General features: G+C 42.7%; 2 protein-coding genes across 4 annotated transcripts in view; one reads left to right on the plus strand and one right to left on the minus strand.

Annotated features, from left to right (window-relative positions):
• Positions 1 to 25,101, plus strand: part of NDUFAF6 (NADH:ubiquinone oxidoreductase complex assembly factor 6) — a 162,344-nt gene that overhangs the window by 30,353 nt on the left and 106,890 nt on the right. The gene's annotated exons all lie outside the window — the stretch shown is intronic.
• Positions 1,588 to 25,053, minus strand: TP53INP1 (tumor protein p53 inducible nuclear protein 1). 2 transcript variants are annotated; one of them, XM_063606857.1, is made up of 5 exons: positions 24,765 to 25,031; positions 16,435 to 16,696; positions 15,470 to 15,830; positions 7,693 to 7,730; positions 6,214 to 6,352 (listed from the first exon to the last, which is right to left on the minus strand). In XM_063606857.1, the coding sequence occupies exons 2-4, from the start codon at positions 16,544 to 16,546 to the stop codon at positions 7,709 to 7,711; spliced, it is 495 nt and encodes a 164-aa protein (XP_063462927.1). In that variant the 5' UTR covers positions 16,547 to 16,696; positions 24,765 to 25,031; the 3' UTR covers positions 6,214 to 6,352; positions 7,693 to 7,708. The 2 variants fall into 2 exon arrangements, with proteins under 2 accessions (XP_034822262.1, XP_063462927.1); XM_034966371.3 differs by lacking the exon at positions 7,693 to 7,730 and having other exon boundaries at positions 1,588 to 6,352; positions 24,765 to 25,053.

A 25,101-nucleotide genomic window follows, 5' to 3' on the forward strand; every position in this document is an offset into this window, starting at 1 on the left:
CATTGACCTCTATTGTGGGGATGTGTTATAATATATTCAACTAATCTATGCATAGCATTTAGGTTTTTCAATTTTGCATTTACAGCAGACAGTGTTTCAATGAATAACCTTGCGGTCTGTACAAATTTACAGCAAAGGAGCAAGATAATCTTAGGCCACATATCAAACCGTGAAGCCTTGATGTGCCCATCCCCACAAGCCACCTTCATGTTTGACTACCCAATTCTAGACTCCATACAGTCACTGCCTTGAGACCTGATCAAGCTGCTAGATTCCCTGGACACTCTGTAAGTGGGCCTAGCAACAGTCTTCTCAGCAGCAGCCATTCCCCTGCCATTCCAGAGTAGGGTTTTTGTTCTGTTTTGTTTTGTTTTTTGAGACAGAGTCTCACTGTGTTGCCCAGGCTGGAGTGCAGTGGCATGATCTTGGCTCACTGCAACCTCCACATCCTGGGTTCAAGCAATTCTCCTGCCTCAGCCTCCCGAGGAGCTGGGATTACAGGCGTGTGCCACCATGCCTGGCTCATTTTTGTATTTTTAGTAGAGACGGGGTTTTGCCATGTTGGCCAGGTTGGTCTTGAACTCCTGACCTCAGGTGACCCACTTGCCTCAACTTCCCAAAGGGCTGGCATTACAGGCACGAGCCATCATGCCCAGCCCAAAGTGGGGCTTTCATTTCAACCTGCTGCTTCTCAAGTCAACATTCATGACCTTATTTTCATCTTTGGGTGACTCCTTCTTACCCCTGGCACCCAATCTTTTCATCTCAGCAAAGACTCAGATAATAAAAATCTGACTTTAAATAAGCTACAGTTGTAGAATGCTGATCTGCCCCAAACATTCATTCACATGGGAGTTATTCTTTGGGCTTCCTGTTCCATTATTCTGAATGTTTACTGGCCTATTGAAACTAGAGCTCCACAATAGGGGTATCAATGGCATCAGGGAAGGCCATATTGTCCTAAAACACTTCTATAAGATTCCATCTCCATTCATTTGGGAGAAGATCCATTGGGAATTCATCCACCTGGCTTTAAAAAGGCTAAAGCCAGTGTATTACATTCTATATTTTTAAACATTGATTGGAGGGAAAGGTACTGGTTGGGGATCACCCTCCAATTCCTGTTCACTTAAGTGATTCCTCATTTTAGGTTAAAAAAAAAATCCTTTTTTTTTTTTTTTTTGAGACAGAGTCTTGCTCTGTTGCCCAGGCTGCGCAGTCTCAGCTCACTGCAACCTCCGCCTCCCAGGTTCAAGGGATTCTCCTGCCTCAGCATCCCAAGTAGCTGAGACTACAAGTGCACACCACCATGCTCAGCTAATTTTCATATTTTTAGTAGAGACAGGGTTTTGCCATGTTGGTCAGGCTAGTCTCGAACTTCTGGCCTCAAGCGATGTGCCTGCCTTGGCCTTCCAAATTGCTGGAATTACAGGCATGAGCCACCACGCCCAGCCTTAATATATACAAACTTTTAAAAACATATTTAAAATGTGTATTAAATACATCTTTTGGACAAACAAAACTAAACAGTAAGTTGTACCTCCTTTTAATATTAATGAGTATAAAGATAAAAGAATCTGACAAGTGTGAAGTTAAAGGACATTTTATTTACTGACAGATTGAAAACTGTAACTCCAGGTAGTGCAAAATGCACCACAACCCAATTACAAAGAACAGGTGTTAACACACAATGTTTAAACAATGCTACACTCATTTTTGGCAAAGTGCTGTATTGTTCAGTCTGTGTACAAAACTGACCATCTATGAACCAATCAGTATAAAAAATTTCTATAAAAACAAAATTTAGACAGTGGCTCAAGAAAACAAGCTGCCATTTATGCATAGATTGATGTACAGTAACCTAACCAAATGTCCCTTTTGAATTTTCAAGTTAATGAAAAAAAATGTGTCGAGAAACACATTAAGAAGGCACATGTACAGTCTACAATACTCTTCAGTCTCCCTAACTCATGCCCTGCCCCTATAAAGGAAATATGTTCACAATTTTACTGGAGAAAAAAAAACAAAGCCACTTTAAAAAAAAAACCACACACGCAATTATTAAAGTTCAAAATCTCTGGAGGAAAACACAAGCAAAACCACTCATACACTCCAAGCCTGAAACACACATCTAACCTCCCCAGGTACTGGTTTGGTTTTCAGAGGTCCACCTAGAAAACAAATACTAAAACTTCAGGCAAAACAGAGCAAAACTGGACATTTAACAATTACACAATTTTTAAAAGTGTCGTAAAATTCTCAACGATATACAAAACATTGTCCACTTAAGCTGCCTGCCTTTCAAGAGTAACTCTCCTCCCATGCAAAGGATACTGTTGCACATAAAAGATATCCTCATCTGCATGTTTTCCAGTACCTCTTTCTCCACCCTAAACAATTGAAATTTAATTGGTCTCAAATTTCAAGTGAAACTGATACATGGCAAGGCTGACACCACTGTATCATGTAGGTTTTCTAAATAAAGCATTTTATGTATAATTTTAAGCATTAAAGTAAGTAGATAGGGATGCCATTTCTAATATATCAGCATGGCTGATGGCAGTGAAACCATCCAAGATAGAAGCCCCACTTTTAACAGAGTTTAACCAGTATTTATGGGCCTTATAAAATAAAAAGATAATTTTAAAGTAACATTACAAACATATACTACTAGTGTCTCCCAGTACAAGGAGCAGTCTCTTGACTCAAAAAACGAAAACTAATATGTGGAAACTCTTAAACTTTTCCCACTAATCTATTTAAATGTAAATATCTATCTTCTAGTTGGAGTCCTTCATGTGTTTGTTTCCAACTCAGAGAAAATGAGAATAATGAAGATACTCTTCCTTGCTCGTTTTTCTTAAGAGTACATACAGATAATATATAATGTATTTCATTGAGGAGGAAGAGAAGTAGCAAGGATTTCAATGAAGACATAATGATTACAAACCAGTGTACTATACAGATTTCAGAAGCAGAAACAATGCTGAACAGCCTGCTCAAGTTTTAAATGAACTGTCTTCTCACTCAAAGTACTGATACAACAGAGAAGGTATGTAAACAGGAACAGTTTGCATGGGGATTGGAAAAATGTATAGGAAATTAATATTTCTTAAAAGCTCCCTGCGATAGGAAGTCGAAAACCCAATCACTTTGCATCTTTCTGCAAAAAATTCCCCACCCAATCAACCATATAAATGCATTGCCACAGAAGATAAATAATGGATGGCTAATTTTCAACTTACTTACAGTGCAGTACACAATTAGTTGAGAAAAAAATAAACATAAGATATATATTATAAAATGTTTTGTCAACAAAAACAAACTTTGAGAAACATGGTGCACTATAAAAGCTAAGAAACTCATTCACGAAGCACTGCTTGTGTACACCACATATTCCAGACTTTTTCCAAGTAACATTCTATGTTAACAGTTTAGAGCTACTAATTCAGAGAGGTCTTATTTCTCACTGCTTGCATTTTAAAGAAATATGTCTAAAGCGCATTGTAAACCACTAATATTTACAATAGCAAAAAAAAAAAAAACTCATAAAATGCATTTTGGCCATGTTTCAGAGAATACTTAACAGGTCAGCATCGTTCTGTGTTGTGGTTGGCCTTGTGTCTTACATACAGGAGATGCCTAACATCTAATAACCAAGAGTTTCAACTGAATTATATAACCATTTTCTTCAATACTTACATGTGCCAATTTTAGGCAGAAACCACAGTATGATATTCCAGGTGGTGTGGTAATCCCAACCTTGAAAAAAAGCCCAATGAATGTAATTTTTTGTTTTCTAGGTACAAAGCATAAAAAACTAGCCCCAGGTAAGGCAAACAAAAAGTCAATAAGGAAATCTGGAAAAAAGGCCATTGCAGTTATACACAAATCTGTTCATGTTGCCAAACAAAATCTCATGGCTGAACTTCTGTAGCTTGTGAGGTACTAACAACTTACATGCAATGTATGAAAAAGAGACGCCGTGTATTCAGAGGTTTACATCCTGAAGACATTAAGCTGGTCTATTTTCAAGTTACCAATGCATGGCCCTATAACAAACATCGTATAAAACATACACACCTTCATGGAAACTATCTTATCTCCCAACTCTGGTAAACACAAATAGTAAGAGAAAACAACTTCTAACTCACTTTGACAAAACTTTACAAACTTGGCCCCTAATTAGACAACAAATAAATAAAGGGGAAGTCAAAACGGAAGGGGCAATAAGGAGAAAGGGGGAATCTAGACTCTTGTTCTAAAGAGACATTCTGGCACTTCATCACAGCCAGTAGAACAACAATGTAAAACCTCCATCTCACTACACATTTGACCTCTTCCACTCCAAACGCTCTAGTCTAGTCAGAAAAGAGCACAGCTCTTCGCTGAAAGTCTCCCAGGGTTCCCTGCATCAAGCCACTACAGGGTTATTGAAAAATATAATACTTCACTTAAGGATATGCTGCTTTTCTCCTTGAAAACATTTTGTAGACCTGTACTCATTTAATTAGGGTTGCAGAGGAGATGGAAAAACAAGCTGTTTGATTATGAAGGCAACACTTCTGTCAGTAGAATTGCTTTGGATTGTAAATATGTTTACTTCAGAGGAAATCAGTCAGAGTGGATGGCTCAGCAAAACCCATCACAACTGCGGAAAAAGGAAGTGACTGGCTAGAGGTAAGGAAATAGATTTTCTCTAAGTTAACTGGCCTACGTGTGAATCGAACCCTGCACCCTGGCCTCATTAGCACCAACACTGTGAAGAACAGCTGTGGCAGAGAAAGTGCCACGGCCCCACCCCATCACCAGATTCAGTAGAAAGGCCCTTGGAATTTCCTACAAGGTTCAGTTCTGAACAGCTCCACTTCAAATCAGTATAGAATCCTCACAGTGACTCTGTGAGGGAGGTAAATGTCACTGCTCCCCGTTGGTGGGGGAAACAGAGGCCAGAGTGGTTAAAGATTTTGCCTGAAGTTAAAACAAAAAAATGAAAAGTCACTTGGACTGCAGGGAAGAATACTTACAATACAAGGCAATTAAAAAAAAAAAAAAGAAAAAAGTTGAGCCAACCTGTCACTCTTCACTCAGATACCATGAAAGACATCATCACCAGACAGTCCCCACACTCTTGCCACTTGGCAGGACAGGCTCCATGACAGAGGATTTTTCACTCTGTGGAAATATAAAGCCTATCTCTTTTCCCATGGGCAGAGAGAAATATGAAGTCACTTGAGTGCCTGGACAAGTACTTCCAAATTTATAGCTGATGCGAGGTGAGGAGTGGACAGAATTGGCAGGAAGGAATCGTAACAAATTAAATACTGCACTAATGGGTTAGTTACAGACATGAATTTTTCCAAATATAATTTCACAGGTCTAATTTAATCCCTCTGCACGAGACAAGTGCCTCTGTCTACAACACCTGTAATGTCTGTACCACGTCATGCAGTCACATTGGAATTACTGCATGCACTCTTCACTAAAGCTTAATGTACCTGAATTCCAAATGAACTGCATGACTAATCTGGGGAAAAACCATACACACAGAATACATCAAGTTTTCTTTCAAAAGAAAGTCCAGCCATAATTCCATTATATCCATGGCAACTATCACCTGTTAATGCTAATGTTAGTGTGTAAAAATGTATTCATCATATACAGAGAGATTATCAAGTACTGGTCAATAAAGTGTACAGCTGACCCTGAGAATAAATTTTTGCTTGCTTAAAAGATTAAGTAATACAAAATAAAATGAAAATGAAAGATGCCTATTCTCGTACTTGGGAAGAAATGTCTTTAAAATGCTGACTAATGTATAACCTAATATATTTAAAGACACCCCCAAACACTGTAATTATATTGATATGTTTCCAGAAATAATCTGAAAAAGTGTACAAAAAAAGTAAATGTTAAAGGCAAGGCATTATGTGATACACAGCATATAAATCTGATTTTCAAGATAGTGTCTAAATACACTGATAAAACTATATGATTGGTTATCAATTGGTTGTAAAGAGACAACATTTTCATTGTACATATACACACATCCATACATGTAAGCACAAACCAAGAGAAACCAACCAACAAAACTTGAAACTATTAGTAATTGTACTGACGCGGGCAGGGCTGATGAACAACCCAGCCATTGTGCTTGACTTGCCGAGGGTGGCAATCCCTGGTAAGATTTTGGCGACGAAGGCTATTTCTGTTAAGAGACTGTCTTTCACTGTGTTCTTTTATCCACTGGGAAGGGCGAAAGCTCTTGGGTTGTTCCAGAAAAGTTGTATGAGCAGCAAGAGCTGCAACATAACAATGAATATGCTGCCCCATTTCATTTTGAGCTTCCACTCTGAAACAGAAAAAAGTGGGGATGTATTAAATAACAGTATGTTATTAACGAAACTGGAAAAGTTACTTAGCAATTCAATTTGCCACGCTAATTTGTTTATGGCTGAATGAGAGCTTGTGTTTCATGGCTGACAGACAAGTTTATTATTCTGTGACCCCACTGACTGATAGTGGTGGAAAGGAGAGCCAACTGTTACTAGAAAGATGCCATATAAGCCCCAGATGGCTCACTAAGTAGACTGTTTTCTAAAAATACACTTTAAACTTTGAATTTCATTTACGGAGCACACACATTTATATAAGCTTGTCTGGGAGGGGAGCTAACATTTATTGAATATCTGCATTTGCCAATTCTTTTGCAAATATATATTTTAATTCTCACCATAATCTTAAAAGGAAAATATTTTAATTCCCAAATTTTACTGATCAGAAAGCAGTGTGCTCACAATACCTTCACAAGACATTTCCTGTCTATAAGTAAAATGTGCCAGGAAACATGCTTTAAATCTTTATTTAATAGAAATTTGCATATGGAAATTCTACTCATTTGCCATTTTTCTAGATAAAAAGCTATAGCTTAATAGAATAAATCTCTTAAGTTTTTCTTTATCTCACAACAGGGCACATTTTGAGATGGTATTTACATGGCAATATTATAAGACTCTTGAATAACACAATCTTAAAATTGGCTACACACAGTATGATTATGTTTTCCATATAAAAAAGCTAATCAAGTAGGATTGCTGTAAACTATGTCAACACGTAACATGAAGAGCTGTACGATTTTTAAGAGTTATTTTACACAGGAAGGGCAGTGACACATTCTGCCTAAAATCACTTGAGGAAACACACATATTTATTACACACACACACACATATATATAAAATTTTTTTAAAGTAGAATTTTAAGAGGCCACAATAAGAAACTAATAGAAAAAAGTTAATATAAAGAAAATTATTTTTAGGCCAGGCGCTGTGGCTCACTCTTGTAATCCCAGCACTTTGGGAGGCTGAGGCAGGTGGATCACCTTAATAGAGTTCAAGATCAGCCTGGCCAACATGGTGAAACCCCATCTCTACTAAAAATACAAAAATTAGCCAGGTGTGGTTATGCAAGCCTGTAATCCCAGCTACTTGGGAGGCTGAGACAAGAGAATCACTTGAATCTGGGGGGTGGAGGCTGCTGTGAGCCAATATCGCATCATTGCACTCCAGCCTGAGTGACAGAGTGAGACTCCATCTCAAAAAAAGAAAGAAAGTCATTTTTAAAAGGTCAGCATTTGGGTCCTTTGCCTCCCTATGCATACATATATCACACAGTCTCAAAGTGAATATACTTACTCTGTGCCCGTGAGTCTTATAAGCAGCTTTTCCTGGCCCTACAAATGTTAAATGGTGAACTATTAAATCACTAGTAAGATTTAAAATGCTATTGTAACTTTATTATTAGGATGTGGTCAACTTTTATTAAAACTGGTTTACTATGTGCCATTAAAGGCACGTACATGTGCTTAAGATAACATGTAAAACCTTCAAAAACAATACTTATAAAGGCTAAAATGCAATGAAATGTATACCCTGAAGCCCACTGTAATTACAAAGCACCTCAATTTTCTGTGCTTTATGGTAATATCCCCAATGATAGACACAATGGAAGCAATCTGACTTCTGAAAGACATATGATTCATTTCCTGCTAAGAAAACAGATATTTACCACAAAGCTAGCCTAATTTTGGTAACACCTGATTTCCACCTTGATTTAGCAAGACTTCCTTATAAGAATTTCAAATCCCTGCCGGGCACGGTGGCTCACGCCTGTAATCCCAGCACTTTGGGAGGCTGAGGCGGGCGGATCGTGAGGTCAGGAGATCGAGACTATCCTGGCTAAAACAGTGAAACCCCGTCTCTACTAAAAATACAAAAAATTAGCCGGGCGTGGTGGCGGGCGCCTGTAGTCCCAGCTACTCGGGAGGCTGAGGCAGGAGAATGGCGTGAACCCAGGAGGCGGAGCTTGCAGTGAGCCGAGATAGCCCCACTGCACTCCAGCCTGGGCGAAGGAGCGAGACTCCGTCTCAAAAATAAAAAAAAAAGAATTTCAAATCCCAAAATAAGGATGTTAAAAAAAATTATAGTTACTATTTTAAAACTGTAATAATTTACAGGAGTTTCCTGTGTACAAAAAGGATTCACATAAAATTCAGTGCATTCTGGCCGAGCACAATGGCTCATGCCTGTAATCCCAGAACTTTGGGAGGCCAAGGTGGGCGGATCACTTGAGGTCAGGAGTTTGAGACCAGCCTGGCCAATATGGTGAAACCCCATCTTTACTTAAAATACAAAAAATCAGCTGGAGATGGTGGCATGTGCCAGTAATCCCAGTTAATCGGCAGGATGAGGCAGGAGAATCACTTGAACCCAGTGCGGAGGTTGCAGTGAGCCGAGATTGCGCCGCTGCAATCCAGCCTGGGCAACAGTGAGACTCCGTGTTAAAATACATAAATAAAATTCAGTGCCTTCTTTTGATCCTTTATATATGGAAAAGTATGTATTTGTTTTACTATCCCTATATAACTATCATATATGAATGCAAAAACAAACAAGATATAAAAACAACATTCTCACTGTACCAAAACTAGAAAACCGTAACAACCTTGAAAAAGAAGGAAGGAAGAAGAAGGAAGAAAGAAGAAGAAATCTACTGAAACAAAATGGTGGAGATCATTGCCTAAATAAGTAGTTTATAAAATAGTATATCTGGGCCGGGCACAGTGGCTCATACCTGTAATCTCAGCACTTTGGAAGGCCAAGGCAGGTGGCTCACCTGAAGTCAGGAGTTTGAGACCAGCCTAATCAACATGGTGAAACCCTGTCTCTACTAAGAACACAACAATTAGCCAGGTGTGGTAGTGCACGCCTGTAGTCCCAGCTAATCGGGAGGGTGAGGCATGAGAATTGCTTGAATCTGGGAGGCAGAGGTTGCAGTGAGCTGAGATCGTGCCACTGCACTCCAGCCTGGGTGACAGAGCAAGACTCTCTCAAAAAAAAAAAACAACTATACGGCTGGGCATGGTGGCTCATGCCTGTAATCCCAGCACTTTGGGTGGGGTGGGGGGTGGGGGTGGATCACGGGGTCAGGAGTTCAAGACCAGCCTGGCCAACATGGTAAAGCCCCGTCTCTACTAAAAATACAAAAATTAGCTGGGCGTGGTGGCGGTGGCACATGCCTGTAATCCCAGCTACTTGGGAGGCTGAGGCAGGAGAACTGCTTGAACCCGGGAGGCGGAGGTTGCAGTGAGCCAAGATTGCACCATTGTACTCCAGCCTGGGCAACAAGAGTGAAACTCTGTCTCAAAAAAAAAAAAAAGTATATATGGCATGTTGCCATTTAGGTTAAAAGTTTATGTGTACGTACAGGCACAGAAAAAAAACCACAATCTGGAAGGATATACTCTAGGATGTTAAAAGTATTCATCTCTGGGTCATGAAAATGTCATTTCCAATTTTTGCATATTTGTATTTTCTAATTTTTTTACATTGCATTTGTACTGTTTCTGTAGTAAATTCTTTTGCAAAGCTGCTGACTACACACACACACAACACTGAAAAGTAAACATACAAATGCCAGTAAGTTTAAAGTGACTATTAAGTATAAATTCTATTTTTTTTTTTTTTTTTTTTTGAGACAGAGCCTTGCTTTGTCGCCCAGGCTGGAGTGCAATGGCGTGATCCCAGCTCACTGCAACCTCTGCCTCCCTCCCAGATTCAAGCAATTCTCCTGCCTCAGCCTCCCTAATAGCTGGGAGTACAGGCGCCCACCAGCAAGCCTGGCTAATTTTTGTATTTTTAAGATGAGGTTTTGCCATGTTGTCCAGGCTGGTCTTGAACTCCTGACCTCGTGATCCGCCCACCCCAGCCTCCCAAAGTGCTTGGATTACAGGTGTAAGCCACTGCGCCTGGCCTAATTATAAATTCTTGAGTGGCATTCCTCAGAGGTAAAATCAGAATCAGAAGGGAAGAATTTTCAAGAAATGAATCTGAAGCAACTCTAAAGCAATTAAATCAATAGCAACTCCACAAAGTTATGTTTTAAATTTTTGTTGGAATGCCTGAAACACCTCTTAATAAACTTGTAGCACTGAATAAAGTGCCAGTTAAAGTAACATTCCCCACCCATGACCTTACCTAGGATATAGCCTGGCATCATGTAACATAAGAAAGTTGTTTTCATTTTGGTACAAGCAAAATGAAATATGTTTAGCCTCATAAAAATCATCTACAATATTGAGACTTGAGAGTATGGCAAACTCTGGTAAAGTTAACAAATTAATGTGCTGCCTAGGGTTTGTTTATATCTGGAAAACAGGAAACGGTAGGTAGGTAGGTAGGTAGGTAGATAGATAGATAGATAGATAGATAGACAGATATAATAGATACAATACTTTTCTTAGTAGAGTCAGAGCCTGGACATGACAACACTAACAATAGGGATATTCTGAACTGCTCCAAGGATCCAAATCCACCTGGACCTTCAACCTAAGAGAGGGAATGCCAACATTCCCAAAATACTTTAACAGGAAACATTCCACTAAGGTACACGATAGAACAGTGTGACTTTCAGCTAATTAACTGGGTAATGGGGTTTACTTTAGTGGGTGGGAGCAATCTCAGATATTTCCTGGCTATATTCTCTGGACAAAGGTCATATGATGTCTGTAAATTCGGGGAAACTTAAAAAGCCAGAAGGCAGAGATTACAAGAAAAGTGACCAACAACTGCTTGGGGCAATAGACAGATTGATTAATCAAGATAATGACTGACAAATGGGCAAGGATCTATTTCTCAGTCTTTGCTGGAAACCAAAGGCCTCTCCTACACAAGTGGGTAAAATGGTCGGGGTGGTGAAGATAAATTCCTGGGACTCCTTGGTATGGGAGCTCCATGTGCTGTGGTATCAAGATCTATTGGTAAAGCCCTGATTCAGGCTACAATTAGATTGGAGAACATAAAAATGCAAGGGTTGATAGAATTATGAAAGTTAGGATGTTTAAGTGAGCTTTACGTAAAGAAGTTATATCCCCTTTACCTAAATGTTTTATGAGAATGGATATGTCTGGCTGGAGACACACTTCCCCTACCTAGTACTGTGAAACAAAAGGCATGTAAATCTGCCCTTCATGACAATATTAACTGGACATGCTAAATGGGGACCAACAGCACTGCCGAGGCCCAATGGTGTATAGTAGAAGCTGGAGTGGTGGTAGGGACAAATTATCTGTCTGATAGTCTTATGTGGAAGGGAAACTGGCACTTATGGCAAAAGACTGTGAACACCTCTCAGTAACAACTACTGGCACTTTGGACTAGAGAATTTCCACGAGAGGCATTTACTCCCTTGCCACAGGACATTAATTGAAGCTACCCCTAGGATTGAAGGACATAAAATGATCTTGAAACCTGAAATACCCATGCTGTGTCTGGTGATGTCAGAGAAACACTAATTGGGAGGGCAGTGCCCAGAAGAGTTCCATAATAAATGGAAATGGTTTATACAGGATCATGTTATGTAGAGAATGTAAGAAGGACACACCCACAAGCAGGGAGCCTCTCCCCACCTTGGACTGACTCTGGAACTGTGTGAGGAGCTGGATTCCACACTGCCAATAGCTCTGAACTGACTGACAAAGAGCTGCTTGGTTGTGGATGGCAGTTCCAACGTGAACAGACAGCATCTTGTTTGGAAGGATGCTACTTTGATCAAAGAAGGTAAAAACAAATCGGCTCTGTGGGCTGAACTGCACGCTGTTTTCCTAGCGATGATGGAAGCCCCTAGGTTTGGGTTTTTACTGACTCGTGGGCAGTGGCTAGTGGACATGGTCAGGCAGAATCACAATGAAAACCTGGACTTTTAAAGGAATGGCTTCCATAGGGAGCACAACCCTATGGAAATTTGAGGGGTACATTAGGACATGCCAATGGCCATCAGAAGAACTCCCTTCCAGGTTTGGAAGGTGACTGGGACTGGAAGCAGATATATCCCCGTGTGCTCCCTGGAGGTGCCATCCTGGGTTCATTAAATGAGTGGTACAGGCAATGCAGAGACAGGCTGCATCTAGACATTCCTCTTCTACTCTCTCAGGCACAAATACCAATGAGAACCGTTCTGCCAGTCAGCAAAAGAGACAGACTACTGATGAGGGGCAGATTCCCTGGTGGGAAGGCCCTGAGCATAGCTGCAAGTGAGACTAGTGCTGGTAGCCCTGGGGAGCTACAAAATGGGTCTTGAGAAGAAAAGACAGTCTCTGGAGTGGGCTTTACTTAACCAATGGAAGATGCAAATGCTCAGAGTGCCAAAAAAACCTAGAACAGAAGATACTGCCTGGATGTGGATAGTTAACTGTCATTTCTTCAGACCAAAGGACACACTATACAGCCCATAATGCCCAAAAACACTTTGGGAGGCAGAGGTGGTGGATCACCAAAGGTCAGGAGTTCGAGACTAGCCTGGCCAATATGGTGAAACCCCCTTTCTACTAAAAGTACAAATATTACCCAGGTATGGTGGCGGGCGCCTGTAATCCCAGCTACTTGGGAGGCTGAGAAAGGAGAATCACTTGAACCCGGGAGGCAGAGGTTGCGCTGAGCCAAGATCCTGCCACTGCACTCCAGCCTGGGTGACACAGTGAGACTCCATCTCAAAAAAAAAAAAAAAACCCAAAAACAAAATGGGGGGATAAAAGCATGAAGGGCTGGCTGTCCCCACAAGATTTTCCTGTTTTTCTGGTAATCTGAGGAAGAAGGGATGGGGAGGAGGATGCTGGCATGACTTATGCAATTCTAGCCAAGGGTTAAGTATGCTAGTATAGTGACTTTAACTTTTCCTTTCCCACATCACCTCATTTTTTTTTTTTTCCTCTACTGGATGCAATGGTCCTAGGACCAGGGCTGTAACTACAAGTACTGGAAGCAGGGATGGTTCCTGAGCAAGAAGCTGTAACTATGTTTTTAAACCTTATGTCAAAATTCCTAAGGGTCTTATGGGGGTTACCTACACCCCATCTTGCAAAACTGGAGTCAACAACGAACGCAGCTATATTGTCTGGTGGTAAAAACAGCCCACTAATTTTGTACCTATGTCACCTTACCCTATCTGAATGGGAGTGGACTGAGGGAGAGGTACTTGCTAAACTAGTATTGCTACCTGCAATCTAGACCAGCACAGTGGCTAAAGCTAACGTCCCTTCCAGAGATGGAAAAGTTTGGGTATAAATGAAGAGAAAGAAGATAAAAGAATGAATAAATAGGTTATGAATTGGGATCAATTCATTATATTAATACCTTGAAACAGGCTCAGAGAAAAAGATGACATTGTTTCTAAGCTCAGGTATACCAGATGCCTGAAAGGGTGAAGCTACATGTTTGCTAAAACCATTTCTGCTTTTGGAAACCAACAAGATCAATTAACCTGCAAACCTGAGTGGCCTCGCCCTGGGAGATATGCTCATACAGTGCAATGATGGATGGAATGAATTACTGACTGAATGGGATTCTGGTGTTGTGCCAGTATTTTTTGAGTTCCATATCCTTTTGTTGTAAGGAATCCAAGTTTGAAGACTGAGGCTGGACTGTGATACTGTAAAATATATATTCGGTCTTGTCAGTCTCCTGGCATACAACTCCTAAAATCCTTGCAACCTCCAATGTGGAAAGTGTATGCTAATTAGTTGACTGGTGGTTGGCAGCAACTAGGCAGCTTCAGGAAGGGATTTGGTCACTATAAAGACCAAGTTAGAGTTGGGACTTCTAGCCCCACCCCTCAAACTCCAGAGAGGGGAGAGGGTCTGAAGGTTAAGCCAATCACCAATGGCCAATGATTTAATCAATTATGCCTACGTACTGATGCCTCCAATAAGACCCCAATAGTACTGAGTTCAGGGAGCCTCTGGAGAGCTGAACATGTGGAGGTTCCCGGAGGGTGGGGTGCACAGAGGGCATGGGCCTTGCCTTATGCATCCCTTCATCTGTATCCTTTTTAATAAACTGGTAAACATGTTCCCCCAAGTTCTATAAGATGCTCTAGCAAATTAATCAAACCCAAGGAAGGGGTCGTGGGAACACAAGTTTACAGCTGGTTGGTCAGAAGCATAAGTAAAACCTGGGGCTTGAGATTGGCATCAGAAATGGGAGGCAGTCTTTTGGGACTAAGCCTTTAACCTATGGGATCTGATGCCATCTCCAGGTAGACAGTGTCAGAATTGAATTGAATCAGAGGACACTAGAGGGTGTCCACTGCTGGAGGACTGTTTACTTGGTGTGTGGAAAAAACCCACACATCTGGTGTCAGAAGCACTGGATGTCTGTGCAGTGTGAGTATTGCAGGAAGAAACTGACTTTGTTAAATTCTCAGACAAGGTTTTCAAGGTTACATCATTTGATGAGATGTAGCTAGAAATACTTGGAAGAAAATAAATTTTAAGACATGATATTCTAGTTGAATTTGATACCCTAAATAATCCAGTCTATAAAGTCAGAGTTATGTTCTAAGATACTTAACAGAAATGCCAGTCTTATTTCTAATCAGTAGCAGAATTTTGTAAATGAGAATGCTATTATATAACTGGGGCCATGCTACATCTAACTTTCTTTAAAAAATCTAAAATGAACAAGTTTTTGTTTTTGAGACAGTCTTGCTCTGTCACCCAGGCTGATGTGCAGTGGCACAATCTTGACTGAATGCAACCTCTGTCTCCTGGTTCAAGCCATCCTCCCACCTCAGCCTCCTGAGTAGCTGGGACTACAGGTGTGCACCACCACACCTGGCTAATTTTTTGTTATTTTTTGTACAGACGGGGTTTCACCATGTTGCCCAGGGTGGTCTTGAACTCCTGAGCTTAAGTGATCTGCCTGCCTTGGCCTCCCAAAGTGCTGGGATTACAGGTGTGAGACACCGTGACTGGTCAACAAGTTATCTTACGGACCATCTTGTGTACTATGCACATGCTTTCATAAATCTCTAACAAAATTAGTTTTGCATCTTCTAATAACTTAGCTTTGAATTACAGTAGAGACAAAATGCATGCTCAGTGGACTGCCTACAGAGAGTTAAATACTTGTAACGTACCTGGGACTACTTGGGCTATGTAATTCATCAGTCCCACGGGTGGCCTCACTGAGACCAGGGCAGGAATTATGCACAGCATAGACAGACATGCTGGGATGTTCAATGAGAAGGTTTTCCATAGGACTTGTTTCCACCTTGATAGTGGTTAATCCACCTGCAGTAAAACATGGGGGTGGGGTGATAAACCAGCTCTCCTCCATTGGACATGACTCAAACTGGAGGAAGCAGGAATCACTTGTATCAGCCAAGCACTCAAGAGATGCCGGTAAACAGGAAAAGACTGAAGGGTGCTCAGTAGGTGACTCTTCACTGATGTCCTCCTCTTCTTCTTCTTCTTCTGCTGAGAAACCAGTGCAAGTATCTAGATCATAGTCCACATTGCAGTCCACGTGTGTTGTTGAAGAGTCCCACAGGAGGATGATTATCACATTGGGTAGTCATTATAAAGTCACCCATCAAATTCACAGCACAGAAAAAGAAGAGATGATACTATTAGCTGATGCTCACGTATCTTCTTTTATTTAGTTCAGAAACCCATTTATATTCATCTATATGACTATAAAATTATTTCTGAGCACAGAAATTGTGTGTGTGTGTGTGTGTGTGTCACTATATGGGATAGATTATGTTGGCTTTGCAGGAGTGATTTTAAGACTGTTTCTATTCTGCTGAATAACTATGTAATGAGACATATTGGTTACTACTTGTCTAATAAAAGGGTCTTCTATTGAAGTGCCCTTGATTTAATCAATCTGTGAGAGTCGCAAAACTAAAAAGTCTGATGTCAGTCAATTTCACTGACATTATCTAGCACAGATGGTTTCCTGCAATTTTTTAAAGACAAACTCCTGCTTACTTTTAAGGCTGAAAACCCCTCAGTTATTGGTTTCCTTATGCAAAAACTGAGATGCAAGTTTCCATTTTTACTGTGAAGATGAACCACCAAGTAACCAAGTGTACCTTACCTATGAAGTCAACAAGAATCCATTCATCATCTTCTTTCTCATTGAATTCTGGTTCTTGGTTGGAGGAAGAACTGACTTCACCCACAAACATTTTATTCAGCCTCTGGAACATTGTTAAGGCAAGACTGAGAGTTTGGCTGGATGTCTTTTATAGCTGAGATTTCAAAACCTTGTCTTTAGTTGGCCCAATGGTACCGACAGGAGATTAAAGTGCACAGGGTGCTTATTCAACTTAGGTGAAAAGCAAGAAGAGTCATTGTACCTAAAATAAAACAGAAAAAGAAAGTTATTTCAAATCAGCATACACATATATACATAAGTACATACACATACACACATACCCTTAGAAGAAAGCATATGCCTTGGCCTACATTCTACAGCTATTCCCTTTCTGCAGGAGTCAAACACAAGAAATGCAACATAATGTTTTGTAAATACTCTTACTCAAATTCAACCTATAAATATCTTAAAATATGAAATAAAAGGGAAATAGTTGCTTCTTTTTCATATCTATGCTTTTATAATAAGGTGAATTTGAATAATATCCTTCAAACTTTTCTGCAAGCAGATGAGCAAATTCTAGATATTAACAGTCTTGCTATATGTTATTCAACTGCCCAGAAGTCCCAGCAACAGTGCCTGGTGACCACCATTATGCCAGGCCCTCATCCTCCTCTGGCTCATTTTCTCTTCTACTCTGTACTTCTTGTCTATAACTGTAAGCACACCTGATTACACTTAAAATCTGTAAGCCCAGCAAGCATACTTTGACCTTCTAAACAATTCCTACAGCTGGCATGAAGAAATTTACACTGTAGGAAACTGAGCTTGGCCAAACCTAGAACTGGAAACACCCTTCCTGTGTAGCAGCTCAGCAGGTGGGTGCTGGGTCAGCCACCTGCATTCAAACCCTGGCTGGCTGCTCACTTACTGTGTGAGTTAGGAAGTTATGTGACTTCAGCTGGCAACAGCTCCTACCTTAGGGAGTTCTGGTGAGTTCTAAATGAAGAACTCCAGGCTTGCTTGATCTTGGAATATTTATCCATTTCTACCTGGCTACCTGATGGGCATATCAAACCAAACACATACCAAAGATAGGTTTTTTTCCCCCACAAACTTATTCATATACACTGCCCTTCATCCCTTTCTCAGGAAGCAGCAGCAGCTGGCAGTTATTCAGGCCAACACCCTAGCAGTCACCCTTCACGCGGTCTGTTGCCCAGGCTGGAGTGCATGCAGTGAGGCAATCTTGGCTCACTCCAAGCTCTGCCTCCCGGGTTCACGCCATTCTCCTGCCTCAGCCTCCCAAGTAGCTGGGACTACAGGCGCCTGCCACCACATCCGGCTAATTTCTTTTTTTGTATTTTTTAGTAGAGACAGGGTTTCACCGTGTTAGCCAGGATGGTCTCGATCTCCTGACCTCATGATCCGCCCGCCTCAGCCTCCCAAAGTGCTAGGATTACAGGCGTGAGCTGCCACACCCGCAAGCCTTTTGCTCCCTCCTACTCACCCCTCATCCCAACCATCAGCAAGTCCCGTCAACCCCAGGAGCACAGGCAGCTCGAATCTGCCTGCTTCCGTCCACCACTCTCATCCTAGTTTAAGCCAAACTGTTGTCTCTGAGACTTTGCCAAAACTGTCTACTAGACAGTCTCCCTGATCCTACTCTTGTTAAAGGCAATGGACTTAGCAAAATACTTCGAATAAAGTCCTCAGTCCAGGTCAACTATTATTCTACATGTATTTACTGAGCACCTGTTATGCATCAGGTGCAGTGCTGGGCACAGGGGAGATGGCTGTGAACAGGGCCCTCCCACAAGTTTAACAATCCAGTGTGATGAATGCCATGGAAGAAGTATTTGGTGTTCTCCAGGCTACCTGGGTGGACTCCTGCAATGACTTTACTCTTGAGTGGCTGAGGTCAGTAATGGAGGAAGGGGGCAAAGGAACACTATGGAAGCCTGTGGATGAGTGAGAATGTGGCACCTTCAGTACCGCTCAAGGTCCAGAGGGAGGGTCACAATAGCAGGCTAGGGGAGCTGAGCAGGAACCAGGTCCTGCAGGGCCTTGTAAGCCCGGAAAAGGGGAAGGGAAAAGTCAAAGACCCAGGTTTCTGGCTTGGCCAACTGAGAGGATGGTGGAACCATTTAGGGAAATAGGAATGAATCCTGCAGAAAGTACAGGTTAGGCATTTCGAATATGGTAAATTGGGGGAATATGCAAAATAATGCAGTTGGAGATGTCCAGCAGGCAGCAGGATATAGAGCTTTGGAGCTCAGGAGTGTGGTCTCAGCTAGGGGCATAGATTTGGGAGCTGATGACACAAAGACAGTGATAAAAAGCATAGGAATGGATGAGGCTAGGTGTGGAGGCTCATGTCTGCAATCCTAGCATTTTGGGAGGCTGAGGCCACAGGAATGCTTGAGCCTAGGAGTTGGAGACCAGCCTAGGCAACAAAATAACCTGTTTCTACAAAAAAATTTTAAAAAATTAGCCAGGTACAGTGGTATGCACCTGTAGTCCTAGCTACTTGGGAGGCTGAGGTGGGAGGATCCCTTGAGTCCAGGTTCAAGGATGCAGTAAGCTATGATTGTGCCACTGTACTCCAGTGTGAGTGACACAGCGAGACCTTGTCTCAAAAAAAAGTTATATATATGTATGAGATCACCCAGGGCTGAAGAAATGCACCTCACTAATCACCACCTCTTTTTATCACAAGCATCAGCCTTGAATCTACAACTTCAGGCTCCTGACAGTTCACTTTCAAAATAATCTTTAGCTGTAAAAGTAGTTGGGATCTGTAGCTAATGAGATTCCTGGTTCAGTTCCTTGTGTGTAAACTGAACTGCTACAGTTGTTTGGCACACTACTACACAAGTTAAACATTTCAAATAAATAACATTAGAACACTTTGTGGTCACAATTCATCTTCTTCAGCCACTAATTATTAAAAATAGGTAAACAGGAAGTGTCACTTGCATAACCAGTCTTCCTGAAACCTTCTGGAAAGCAGCACGGCCAAATCGTGAAGGCTGGAGCTGTAGCAGAATTCAAAGTCAGCTTTATGCTCTATGTAAGAACAATCAGAAGAAAAGTGTAGTTTGTTTGTTTGACCTGCTGTGGTGTGATAGTTATATTCCAAAATAAGTTATCATAAGGTCTGATGTAAATAAAGATTTTTGAGGATACGTGCTTAGAGGGAAAAACATATTTTCAAAATCCTTCCTCCATTTATTTTAAATTGTGGAGGCAGATATTGGCCCCACGTACAATTCTGTGTCTGCTGAACCAGTTGAGAGAATAAGCCCAATTCTGCAGAGCATGGTGCTGGACTCTAGCCCTGAATCAGCTAAAGCCACTGGGAGGGGAGAACCACACAGGGGAACCTTTGCTTGTCCTGAACGAATGCCTTGTCCCCAACCTGTGATGCTGCATGAGAGTAAGGCACTGGGGCCCAGGTCAGATAACTGGCAGCTATAAGGCCAAAAAACATTGCTGGGGCCACTGCAGTTGTGACAGCTGCTGGGTTCCCACATGCAAATTGCCCCCTCTGGCCACAGGTCCAAACCCAGGAAGGCAGCTTCTGCCTGGAATATATGCAAGTAGCAAGTAAGATACAGGAAAGGCTTCTCTGGGGGAGCTTTCTAGGGAGCAGTACAAGTCAGTGCTCTTTTGGTTTCCCAAAGTCAGAGGCTGCCTCCAGATGTCCCATATCTCTGCAAGGACAACCAACCTTGGGCGACAGAGTGCTCAGAAGCCCAGCCAAGTGAGGGAGGAGCTCATCCTTCATCTCACTCAAGCCACTGCTGGTGTTTACATGGCACATCTGCTGACACCCGTGGGAAGAACACAGAATGGAGTTCCTGGGGAGGGTTAAAGGGGCCTGGCCATCCACAGCAGCAGTTCTGGCTGTGGCTCTACTACAGGTGGCTGGAGCTAAATTGGCCCTTCTGAGCTTCAGTCTCACTGTTGGGAAAATGGGGAGACTGCGCTGAATCACCTCGTCACTCTCTTTCCCCACAAACTTCTAGCACAAAAAAGTGAGGCTGGTTTAACTAGCAAAGCCAAATTCCTTTGGCCCTGCTTTCTGCAGGTGTCACAAAAGGCAAGGAGCTATTGGAGAGACCCTCCCCCCATTGCTAAAACTGTCCACTGAGGTAGCCACCAGGCACACTGTGCACATGAACACTTGAAATGTGACTAGTATCATCGAGAAACTGCATTTTTCATTTTACTATTTAATCCATTTACTAAGTTTAATCCAGTTAAACTTAAAAGCTGATAATTTAGTTTTTTGAAAACTTTCAAGTATGTTTGGAACAGTTAGGGTATGAATCTACTTTTTCACCTATAAATTTTACGAAGTCTAAATATAGATCAAGTACTTCAAATGAAAACTTTGTATCTGAATTGAGATGTGCTGTATATGTAAAGTACACACTAGAGTGTATTTCAAAGACTTAGTACCCCCCAAAATGCAAAACAGTTTTTATATTGATTACATGTAGAAAAAATAATTTTAGTATATTAAATACATTAATAAAATTAACTTCACCAGTTTCTTTTTCCTTTTTAAATATGGCTACTAGAAAATTCAAACATACATGTGGCTCACATTATCTATTTCTGTTGAACAGGACTGTTCTAGAAAAAGTCTTAAAGGCCTACCCTCCTACTGATGACCCAGAGACTGTCCCTGCCCAGTCACTGCTACTGTTGACCTTGGCTCCTGCCCAGGGATGGAGGCTCTCAATTGGGCTGGTTCTACATGGAGGTAAATGGAAAAGTAGAGCTTTAGACTCCTCTCCTCCCCAGATCATCACTAATATTCACAATGCTAGGGCAATCATAGAACAAAAATAAAAATTCCAGAGAAAGCATGTGTCCTAAGAGGACAAACTTACAAATACAGTTCTGGAATTCAGCAAAGAGGTGAAGCAAAGAAGGTTAGGTGAAGTAGCGCTGTTGTTCTTTGAGGCACCTGCAAGCTTTCAGCTTTAACCAGCGTCAGTCCAGCAGTTTCCCCGACAAGAGAAAAGAACCCCTTAATACAGAAAAGAAACAAAGTGTCTGGGCCCTAGCATTTCAAGAAGGCAGCTTTGTCCTTGTTCTGCTTGGCTCAAAAGACCTCCATCCCTCCCTTTAAAAAATAAATTATGTCTTTTCAATTATAAACTGAACAAAACCACATTATAAAAAGTCTAGAAAATAAGAAAAATAAGTATTATTCCATTGCCTTGTTCCCACCACTTAACACATTGGTGCCTTTTCTTCTGTTTTTTTTTTTTTCTTCTACACATAAGGCTTCTTTTTATCATAGTTATAGTCTTGTGAATGCACTGTTTTGTATCTCACTGTTACTTAACATTTTATCATCAATGGTTTTCATATTATTACATGAGTAGAGATGCTTTGTAGGCAGAGAAAGGTGGCTGACTGAGTCTAATACTCACGGGGAAGAGCATTCTAGTTTGACCACTTAGAAAAGGAACTGCTAATTTGGAAGATCTTGTTAGCATAATTTATTTTGTCACTTTTAAGACAGCCCACCAAGAGGCAGTATAATGTGGTACTTAAAGACTGGCTCTGAGGCTGGGCGCAGTGGCTCATGTCTATAATCCCAGTGCTTTGGGATGCCAAGGCAGGAGGATCACTTTAAGCCAGGAGTTCAAGACCAGCCTGGGCAACAAAGCAAGACCCCATCTCTACAAAAAATAAATTAGCTGGGTGTGGTGGTATGTGCATGTAGTCCCAGCTACCAGGGAGGCTGAGGTAGGAGGATCGCTTAAGCCCATGAGTTTGAAGCTGCAGTGAGTTGTGATCCCACCACTACACTCCAGCCTGGTCAACAGAGTAAGACCCTGTCTCCAAAAAAAAAAAAAAAAAAAGACAGGCCCTGGAGTTTGAAATCTTGGCTCTGCTACTTGCAACCTATGTGAATTCAGGATATTTACTAACATCTTGGTGTCTCTGTTTTCTCATCCTTAACATGGGAATGATAGTTATAATATCTACTTCACAGTGCCAGTGTAAGGATTAAGTGTATACTACTTAGAATAGCAGACCTCGGTAAATATTAACTACAAGTTCATTCAAAGCCAGTTGTGAGACTGTCAACAAGTCATTTAGCATCGCTGCATTTGAGTTTCTTTATCCATAAAATGTCTACTTAATAATTAGAGCTACAATTTACAGAATGCTTATTGTATGTAACGGGGCCTTGAAGTACTTATTTGTCCCATTTTACTGATGAGGAAACTGAGGCTGAGGAATTAACTAACTTGTTCAAAAGTGACAGAGTTGGTTGGGGTGGAGTCAGCATTAGGGCAAAAATCCATCTGATTCCAATTCCTTGTTTTCCCTATACATGCTCTTTTAGGCTCCCAGTCTCAACTATGGGTCTATGAACTTCAGAAAACAGCCCTTTTCAGTTAGTTTCAGCTGCCAGTAGGCGGCTCCAAAAAATATTAAAAAAAAAAAAAAACCCGCAAGTTTGATGATCTAACTTCTAAATCTGTGTACAGTTGTGGCTCCTTCACAGTTTCAGGAAATCAGGTGGCTAAACGTACCGTCATTGAAAAGCAGCTTCAGAATTATCCTTCTTTTTATCCCACCCTCTTCCACTACTTTAAAAACGTGCAGATTCTAGTAATTTAAAATGGGTTTTGAACTGGAGAAGAACCAAGCAAGAAAGTTATCTCTGCTTGTTCCACTTATATGAAGACTAGATTCAAGTAATTTAAAATGGATTTTGAACTGCAGAAAAAACCAAGCCAAAAAAGTTGTCTTTGCTTGTTCCACTTATGTGAAGACTGTTCAACTAGTGTGCAAGGGAGGTTATTCCCCCAGGGATCCACCCCTGTCTGCCCCTAAGGCTGAAAGACAGTGGACAAAGACAAGAGTAAGTGGTAATTCACAGCCTGATAATCTTGAATTTTGAAAGCAGACATCAGAGGAAGCAATGGCAGGAAAGAACAAAAGATAGGATGAGAAAACAAGACCTTGGTCACAGAAATTAGTAAGGTCCTGGTTCCAGGCAGGGGCCTTTTAAAATTATGCTGCCAGTTCAGAATTACACTGATTGCGACTTAAAAGCTTCCCAGTGCTTTTCACATCTGCAAATGAAAATGTATTTCAATTACCAGGCTGGTGATTTCAGTATCGTGGGGGTACTCATTATGACTTCTGTTCAGTGACCCCAAGGGTCACATTGTTCCCCCTTTCCCCAAAACTATTGTGCATTGAGAAAAGGCTTTTTTAGCAATAGATGCCCAAGTCCTTGGGAGTCACAGTTGTAAAGAGGCTCTTCCTTAATCCACTCTGTATTGGAATTAACCTACTGAGCAGATATAATCAAGAAATACAAGCAAAACACACTCTCCAGGTAAAATTCAGCTGCCACTTTGAAATACAAACACCATTTCCTTTTATTAATTGGCTGTGTGGCCTTGAGCAACTTAATCTCTCTGTGCCTCGGGTTTCCTATGTGTAAGATAGCCGGGCCTATTTCATATAAGGTTATTATGAGAATCAACTGGGGCGATAAAGCAAAGCCCCCAGCATAGTATATGGCACATACTCAGCGCTTAGTAAGCGTGAGCGATCCAAAGGATCTAAATGTTAAGGGCCAAGGAGAGCGCTCTTTCCACAGGTGCAAAGTCAGGTAGCGAAGAGTGAGTTCAAGCCAGGTCAAGGGACAGGCCGCGGACAGGCGGGGGCCGGTGGCCGGGTCACGGAGCAGGTTCCCCATAGCCGCAGGGCCTCCGGAACTCGGAGGGCAGGCGCAGGGGACGGGATCGCAGGGCCGGGACAGAGCGCCGGGCCACAAGCCCAAGCGCCGCTGTCTTCGGAGATGCGTCCCGGGGGTGGCCGCGGGAGCCCCGACGCCGAGTCCCGAGGGGGCGGCCCCATCCAACGGCCGAGAGCAGGCGGAGGAGGAGGAGTGGAGGGGAGTGAGGAGGAGTGAGAGGAGGAGGTCCCGCCGCGGCCAAGAAAACAGGCCACGCTCGGGGGAGGAGGCAGAGACCAAACTCCCAACCGCCGCCCAGCGCCGGGGCCAGGCCGGGCCCTTGTCCGCGCCGCCGCCGCCTCTGTCAGCCTCTGTCCGCGCCCTGGGCCCCGGGGGCCGCCGAGGACCGACCCACTGGGTGGGCGGCCGGGCCCAGCGGCGGCGAGGGGAGGCAGCGAGGGGGCTCGGTGAACGCGCAACCGGCGCCCCGAAGGCAGGGCGCGCGGCCGGCCCCGCCGGGCTCAGGAGCGGGCAGCGCTGCGGCCCCAACCGGCAGCGAGGCGGCCCTGGACGGACGCCCGCCCGCCCCCCCGGCACTTACGTGGGCCCGGGCCGTGCGGGGCTGCGCGGGGAAGGGAGCGGCCGCCGGCTCGGCGGGAAAGGACGCGGGCGGGGCGGGACTGCTGAGGTAGCTGCGGTGGGGCCGGGCTGCGCTGCACCTCGTTCAGGTACCCAGACGGCAGGCGCGGGGCCGGCTCCAGCCCTCGGGTCGCTGCGCCCAGGCCGGCCAGTCCAAGTCCTTTTGTTGTTGTGCAGCGCTCGCAACAGCTGATCGGCCGCTCCGCCCGCCGTCGGGCCCCGCTGCCCCGCCCCGGGCCGCGCCAGGCCGGGCCCCACCAATCGGCGGTGCGGGGGCCCCGGGGCCGCCCTGCGAGAGG

The sequence above is a fragment of the Pan paniscus genome, chromosome 7, assembly GCF_029289425.2.
Source record: "Pan paniscus chromosome 7, NHGRI_mPanPan1-v2.0_pri, whole genome shotgun sequence".
NCBI classification, from domain to species: Eukaryota; Metazoa; Chordata; class Mammalia; order Primates; family Hominidae; genus Pan; species Pan paniscus.

Coding starts and splice junctions, on each gene's coding strand:
- TP53INP1 (XM_034966371.3), bottom strand. CDS start 16,546: ATGTTCCAGAGGCTGAATAAAATGTTTGTGGGTGAAGTCAGTTCTTCC. Junction 15,831..16,434: donor GATTCTTGTTGACTTCATAG/GTAAGGTACACT, acceptor ACTATGATCTAG/ATACTTGCACTGGTTTCTCA. Junction 6,353..15,469: donor CATAGCCCAAGTAGTCCCAG/GTACGTTACAAG, acceptor TTTCTGTTTCAG/AGTGGAAGCTCAAAATGAAA.